The sequence below is a fragment of the Podarcis filfolensis genome, assembly GCF_964270895.1.
Source record: "Podarcis filfolensis genome assembly, chromosome: 8".
Lineage (NCBI taxonomy): Eukaryota > Metazoa > Chordata > Lepidosauria > Squamata > Lacertidae > Podarcis > Podarcis filfolensis.
The window spans coordinates 40,074,673-40,082,787 of record NC_139611.1 but is presented as its reverse complement, the minus strand read 5'-3'; the positions used below and the strand labels follow the sequence as shown (position 1 = coordinate 40,082,787).

Below are 8,115 nucleotides of genomic sequence, written 5' to 3'. Positions count from 1 at the left end.
TAGAGGGAGACTGTGAAACTGTAACTAATTTCAGGAGCTTGCAGCTGCCACAGATTACAATCGTGGGAAAGGACTTGTGACCTTATAGGACAATGTTTTCAGAAGCTCTGTTGGGTGCTTTCTGTAAAATAAATGCCCTATTGGATCAGTTAAGCCAGAAGACGGATTTGATGACTAATGCGGCCAGAATTTTTGAACAGGCAGCAGGAAACTACCTGGAGCCTACCCAGGAATTAAAACAGGAGTGTGCTATGACAGCACAGATGAGAGAAGAGGATGTTGTTGAATCCTGGGTGCCAGAAACGGAGGAAGTTGCGGCCCTGCAGGAAAAATGAGCCTTTGGATCTGATAAATGAATTTGGAAGAAACCAGATTTGGAAGGATAAAGTTTGGTTTGGTTTGGAAATGGGGGTTTGGATTGACCCTCCCATGCAGGGATGTTTGGACTTTCTGAGTCTGGTAATGGGCCGTCAGATGTTTGGAGTTGTGGGGGCTCTTAATTTTGGAGCGAATCTGAAACAGGTGTTTAAATACCACATGGAGTTTAGTCTGGACTATGGAAATGGGGCTGATCTGCTGAAAAGGGTCAAAAACATTACTAAGCTGGAGTTCCCACGAGTGAAAGGAAAACATGAAGAAGAGTCGCGGAAGGGACATGGAAGAGACTTGAGGGCCTCAGATATAAGGATACCAGGTTAATGCGCTAGATCAATGGGACAAAAAGGACTGACAAATCCGGGACCAGGAGGAAGGGACGCTGGATGAAGATTGGATTGTTTTACCTTTTTTCTCTTTTATCATTAGGACTGTTTTAAAATAATTGATGAATGTTAGAAGAATGTTGAAATGGAACTACTTGGTTCTAGTAAAAATGTTTAAAGAATTAGGTTAATGATATGGTTATGAGAAGTTGGTAAAAATAAGATTTAAGTTTTAAGTTTTAAGGTTTGCTACAAGACAAGATGAAAATAGATTAAGGTAATGTAAGGACAAAATATTATGAACTATGGAAAGGATTTGCTGTGATAATTATTAACCAGGATACAAGGAAGGGGAGGAGGAGGAGGTCAAAGAAAGAAGGTAATGAAAGTTAAAAATTTGAGAATGATGGATGTATTTTTTCTATTTTTCTGTTTTGTCTTTTTTCTTGTTTTTCTCTTTTTTATATTTTTTTAAAAAAATCTTTAATAAATATTATTTTAAATATATATATATATATACATGGCAAAGTCCTCAGCTTCCCTAATTCTGCAGTCACTCCCACCCCATACATTTAAGCATTCTGATATCACTTTAACTGCTACGGCTTTCCCCCAAGGAATCCTGGGAGCTGTAGTTTGTTAAGGATGCTGGAAACTGTAGCTCAGTGAGGGTTCTCATGACAACTCTCAGCACCCTTAACTACAGTTTCCAGCATTCTTTGGGGGAAGGCATGAATGTTAAAGTGGCAGAAGACTGCTTTAAATGTATGGGGTAAATGCAGCCTGCATCAGATTGTGGTGTTCAGCATCTCAGCAGGACATGCTTCAGTTGCAGGGATGTTGATGGACTACAATTCCCATCATCTGTGGCTGTTGGCAGGTACAGATTGGAGGGGTTGGCCACTCTTGTTACCTGGGCATGATTTGGGGGGCTCCACGTGTGAGAGTAGAAGAAGAAAGTGTGAGAAATCCAGCCAGGGCCACAAGGACCTTCAAGCCCCCCAGTCCCAGCTATTTGAGGCCTTCCACCCTGAGAACAGAATTCCAGGTGCAAATTGCCTCCTTCATTGCCCCCACCTCCCAGTGCAACCAAAGAAAGCATCCTGATGGTGACTTCTCCTCCTGAGGAGGCTATGTGAGGCTCAGCTCCACAGACTTAAGACTCCTGAAAGGCTAGCAGGTGTGCTTATCAACCATGATGATTCCCTGCTATATCTTGCTGCTGCTTCTAAAGCTAGCAGGCACCTGGGCTGCTCAAAAGGGAGAATGCAATGAGGCCTGGACTCCTGTGACTAAAGGACCAGAGCAGCCGGAGTCTAGAAAAGGAAACCTGTTGGCTGTACAAGAGAGAAAAGATGCAAGGAGAGATGGGCATGCCCTGGGAAAACAAATTCCCAACCTGAAGTGGAAGGAAGAAACCCAAACAATTGAGCCATGGCCGCCTGAGGATCTTGTAGGGGAGGACCACAAAATTAAAGAAGGTCCCTCCTGGCAGCAGGGCCCTTGCCCCAGCAATGGTGGCCCTCAGCAGTGGTGCGGCAGCTGGATGGTGAAAACCAGCTTGATCTGTGTTTTGGGGCTGCTGGCCCTGGTGGGCAATGGGACCATCATCACAGTCATTGCCTCCTCTGTGTCCGGCTGGAGTCACAGCACCCGCCTGGTGCTGTTGTCCTTGGCTGCGGCCGATACCGCCCTGGCAGTGCTGGTGGTGCCCCTCAACCTCTACCGTAGCTTGGTGGTGGGGCCGATGGCAGAAGAAGGGGAGGCGTCGTCCTGCCGGGCGGTGGCCTTCATCAACTGCTGCATTTTTGGGGCTTCCCTCTACTCCTTGGCAGGTGTCTCCCTGGAGCGCTACGTGGCCATTTTCTACCCTCTGCACTATAGGCGCCTGCTGAGCCACAGGAGGGTGGTCCTCCTCATCACCGCTGCCTGGCTCCTGCCGGCCCTTCTGCTGGTGCCGCTGGCCGTGCCGGGCCCAGGAGCCTTGCTCCAAGTTCGCTTCTCGGCCTCAGCCCTGCTGTGTGAGCCAGACTACGGCTCAAACACCACCTACTCCCTCTTCATAGCAGGCACCATTTTCTGCCCTGCTGCTGGGACCATCACCTTTGCCAACCTGTGTCTGTGGCGGGCAGCCCGCTCCCAGTGCCGGCGTGGGAAAGGTGGCAGGGCCCTTCCAGCGAAAGAGGCAGGGCCGAAGATGCGCTGTGTGCTGCCATTGGACGCTGCAGCCCGCATCCTCCTGCCTGTCGTCATCGCCTTCTATGTCTGCTGGGTGCCCTGCATTGTCACCATGCTGTACAATGGTGAGTGTACAGAGAGAGGGTGGTTGCTGTTCTGGGGATCCAAAGCAAACCGAAAGCAAGAGGGGCAGGGGTGGGGGCTGGCTAGCAATTCATATGCGCCTAGATACACTTTGATATAATTACTACCAGCAGGCTCTTGCCAGACGCTGAAACAAAAACAAAACAAAGATGCTGCAGTTTTGAAATTGGGGGTCCAAATCAGTGCAGTATTGAAAGGTTCGGTCTGCTATCTTGAAACAAAATGGTATCTAATTATATCCAAACATAGATGAAAACTTGCTTCTTGAGCTCTGGAACCAGCATGCAAAATTTGGATATGATATCCTAAGAGGTGCTCAGACGCATAGCAATCAGACAAACAAGTTTCCAAAATATATGGTACAAAATAATGGAAATGCAATACATGTCACAACACATGGGGAGATTATGACCAGGATCTCAGTAAGCAACACCTGGAAAACAAACTGTTGATGACCAGTTTCAAAGGCTGATTTGCTCTCCCCTTCTCATGGGTTTTTTAATCTTTAAATTTGACATGGACCGGTCCCAAAAGAGGACTGTCCTCTGACTGCAGTTCAAACAAAGAAGCTTCCTCTGCAAAGTAGGGCCATGGGCACTCTTATTGCTGCCTGAGGCTCTCCCCACCTCCAAGTACTATATGCTGTACTGGTTAACTCTGCAGCAATTTGTACTTCATTGATTGAAAAGCCAAAGTGATTCAACAGAGAGAACGCAAGCATAATTGTTCTAAATAGGTTATCTACAGTTTGAAAAACACTTCAGCAGCTGCAACGTCTGATTTGCTGTTCCCCATCCTGCAAAGAAGCATAAAGAACTAAAAGTCTGTATGGATGCAACAACAGAAAACATGTCCCCAAACTATGGGAGATTGTCTGTGTTGCAATTAGGACACAGTCGTTACATACACGTATACACCCCAATTCCCTAAATACTACAGTGCATTATTCACAAAGATTTTCCACAACAATGTGGTCTAGAAGCTTGCTTAAAAACAAACAAAAAACGACTTTGACCTCATGTACCAAACATAAACAACCTGCAATGTTTACTTGTTTAAAACTTGTTTGGCATTAGGTAATTTGATCCTAGAAGGATGGATGTGGTTGGGCGAGTCTTTGCATGGAGGTCTAGAGACTGAGGTAATTAAGCACTACAGTTCGAATCAAATTTCTGACATTGCTGGGTAGATTTTCCTCTTTCCAAGCAGTAAGGAGTGTGTGTCTGTGGATGACATTTCAAGAGTAGGGCTGGGAGGGATAGAGAAACTAGTAGGAGCCAGTGCTAAGACTGTTATGCTAAGATCAATTACCTGGAAGTAGAGATGGGGGAGAAATTTGATTTGCTTCAAATTTAAAGGCAAACCCACCAAATCCATACTTTCTGAAACAATTTGTGAACTGAAACACTGCCTCCCTTTTGAAATTCACTAACTTTTGCAATCCGTTTCTCCATCTGAGTAACGTGTAGAAGAGTGCATATACTAGGGTACATGGTGGAAATAGCATGCAAAAATAACACACATAACTGCTTTGCAGAAATGTGTGTATGGTATTTGACAAAATTGCAAAACAAAAATTGCGTATATTAGGAGAAAATCGCATTAAAATGCTGGTGGGTTCTTATGAAGACTTTAAGAAAATAATATTAATCCGCAAACTGGTGTGAAGTTCAGTGCAGAAGGGAATTTAAGATGGGTTAATTTCAGTTTCTCATTTTTCCAATTCACCCAGCCCTACTTGGGAGTAAGCTCTGTTAAATTCAGAGGGACTTAGTTCAAAATGATCATGTATCCAAACTGAGTTGGTGTCATAGAAGATGGGCTTGCAGGCAACATGGCGGGGGCAGAGAAGGCTTATCCATGATTGGAGTGAATAGGGTACTCCCCTTCCAACCTCAGTCTGCCCTCTGCCAACCCCCACCAGCCTGCCTTCTTACTTACCCATAACCAGTCCAGAGGGTGGTCCTGCCTGTCAGTTTCCTCCTCCTCCTCCTCCTCCTCCTCTTCCTCTGTCTCAGCACTGGCCTTTGCAGAACTGAGCAGGGGGACAAAACTGGAATGAGTTTGCTCTGCCTGTCTTTGACTTTGGCTCCATGTGCTCTTGGACTCCCTGTCTTATGCCTTACCTGTCCCAAGGTGCACCATCTACCAGTGCTCCAGGTAAGAGATCACCTTACCTGCTATATATTGCTGCAGACATCGGATGAGTCACTTCTTAGATAGGAAGCTGCCTTATACAGAGTCAGACCATTGGTCAATCTAGTATTGCTTGTGGCAGTGACTGTCTGGGATTTCACACAGTGAATCTTTCTATGCCTTACCTGGAGATGCCGGGGATTGAACCTGGGACCTTCTGCATGCAAGGCAGATGCTCTACCACTGAGCTACGTGGTAGAAGATCTGCTCAGTGGTGACAAGTAGCAGAGCTTTAACTGAGCAGCCCACATGGCATGGAACTTCCTTCCAGTGGATATAATACAGGTGCCTTTAAGGATCATACAAAATCCTTTGGGGATTTTGGTTGCTATGAAATACATTTTTATTTCACCTGGCTTCCCCAGAAGGATAATCCAAGCCTGGTCACTGTTAATTTTGGAGCGCTATAATGTTATTTTAATATGATTTTTGCTTGGTTTTCTTAATATATTGCATTGTATTTATTTCTATCCTGTATATCACTTATTAGAGGTTCTTTTGAACATAAAGCCATTAAGAAATAATGCTGTGAACTGCCCTGCGATCTAGAGATGAAAGGCAGTATACAAATTTTATAAAGAAATAAAAGAAACAAAAAAAATTCTAAAATAAAGAATGAAATAAAATAAATGCATTGCATCCTCCTGGCTAAAACATGCCTTCCCTGTGCTGTCTCATTCCAGCTATCACCCATAAAAGAGTCCATGGATGGGTTGAGATGGTGGCCTTGTGGCTCCCCATAGGCAGCGGCTTCCTCAACTGCTTTGTCTACTTCTGGACCAACAGGAGCTTCCGGCACAAGTTCCAGAAGATCGGGCGTAAGCTGTGCTGGCCCTGCTATAAGGCCACAGAGGACCAATGGTGGCAGCAGCAGCAGCAGCAGCAACAGCAGCAGGAGCTCCCTACCGTCAGTGCGGCTGTGAGCAGCATAACCTCCCCCTAAGGCTCCTCCTGCAACATGAGTCTCCCAGCATCAGCTTTTCCAAGAAGGCCAAGCCAAACTGTAACAAACCAACACCCATCCAGGCTCTCCTTACTGAGTTCAGTCTGGTTTGAGGAAACCTTGCTGCAGCATGAGGGCCATTCCTGGAGCACATCTGCATGTATCTTTTGGGAGAGACCTGGATGCCTAAGCAGTTGGAAGGGCAGTTCTGGAAACAGCCATGCCAGGAAGTGATTCAAGAGAGGAAACTCAGTGTCTTACTTGGCTGGGCTTCCCCTGGGGGGTTATTTTTGTGACTGGCTGTGCTGAACTAGGCTCTAAGCTGAGGAGGCCAAGGAGCTGGGGACGAGTGCTGTGCCACATCACGCCCTGACGCGCCTGCTCCCACTTTTCAGAACTGCTTCGCCAAAACATTGAGTGGTTTGCCCCCCCCCCCAAAAAAAGCACCAGGCAAGTGCTGGGAAGTGGTGGTAGAGCAGCTGCAGGCAAAAGTTGTACAAGGGGTGTAAAAGGAAAGCAAGGGTCACTGGAACATCTAGTTGAGAAGAGAGCTGCCTCTCCCCCCCCCATTTATATTTCTATCTCTGTTCTCTCTTTCTATTCCTCCTCTCTTCACCATTACAAACACTGCAGCAACCATTTTGCTCCCCCAGACCCACGGAAAGGAGACTTGGTGGTGAGGAGAGAAACCCTTTTAAAAATAATAATAGTAATAAAATATGAAAAATGGTAAGGGTCATGGTGACTATTTTAATGCTCCTTTAGCAGCCAGACTCTGCCATCCGCTTGAATTTTAAGAGTAGGGTTTTAGCTAGTGGTTTCCCTCCTCCAGTGTGCTGGGCTGTTGTTGACAGAAAAACACGTGTGGGAGACCCATCGTCACGTTCCATAAAAGCCAAGGCTCATGAACCGAAGAAGAAATTGCCATGAAATGAAAACATCTGTGAAGTTGATCTGAGCTGACCTACCCTGTAGGGTCCCCCCCCCCTTTTTGGCATGTTGAATTGACCACGGACCCCATACCAGACCTCAGAACATCTTGGAATTTCTTCATCTCAAGCAGAAGTGGAAAACCTTTGTCCCTCTGAACGCTGCTAAGCTTCAACTCCTCCAGCCCTGGAGAGCAGGGCCAGTGGGAGTCTGGAGGTCCAAAGGCTCTCCACTCCTCCTCTAAAGAGATGTACCAGGATGCAGTGGGTTAAAACAGAAGACACGTGCCAGCGCTTTCACAAGACTGCAAACCCCACTGAAAAAGACCACCACTTGGATTCACCTCATCCCACAGGGGTGGAAAATGCTTGGGCAACTAGTTCCTTGTTCCCAGAAGCCATGATATAGCATGTAGCACTCCTGTGACTGTTTTTACAGCAGAATTCGACCCTCCCTCCCTGTATCCTGTTGCTGCCCAGTCAGTTTTTACATAACCTTGTCTCTCCCTGCCCCCACATCGCTCTCTTCTTCTTAACTATTTTATACACTAGTTTTTAAATGGTTCAGAGTGAGAACAGAGAACTGAAGAGGTCAACGTCTCTGAATGAAGAGATCAAGGTTTCTGATTCAATTGCCTCCCCCCCCCCTTAAGATCCTAGCAGTTACAGACATGCAGAAACACAAGCCATTGCATAGAGAGTGACTAATTCTCTTGGGAAACTTTTTCCCTCTCTAAGTAGGCATTTTTTATTTCTATATTTTTTTTTTGCAAAAAGGCCAGTGTCGGGTGGGGTATTGGGGCAAACTTGTTACAGAATTTTTTTTCTGCTGCAACAAAATTGGACTAAGATCTCAGGCAGGGCTTCTGTTCAGAAAACTAGCTGTGTTCATGATGGGATGCCAAGAGCCCTCTATTTGTTTTCCTCCTTTCACCTGCAATATTCCTACCCTCTGTGTGTGTGGGGGGGGGGGTTCTCTCCCACTCTGTAGCTGTTGTGCAGCAGCGATTATGCGAAATAGCAT

The 8,115-nt window shown here is 46.1% G+C and overlaps 1 protein-coding gene across 1 annotated transcript; it reads left to right on the top strand.

The window, feature by feature from the left end:
- Positions 1-2,247: 2,247 nt before the first annotated feature.
- LOC310768126 (putative G-protein coupled receptor 21) lies at positions 2,248-8,006 on the top strand (the record flags this gene model as incomplete). The annotated part of the gene is made up of 2 exons (XM_083625833.1): positions 2,248-3,004; positions 5,903-8,006. 2 exons carry the CDS (start codon positions 2,248-2,250, stop codon positions 6,160-6,162), a joined length of 1,017 nt encoding a protein of 338 aa, XP_083481959.1. The 3' UTR covers positions 6,163-8,006.
- Positions 8,007-8,115: the final 109 nt, after the last annotated feature.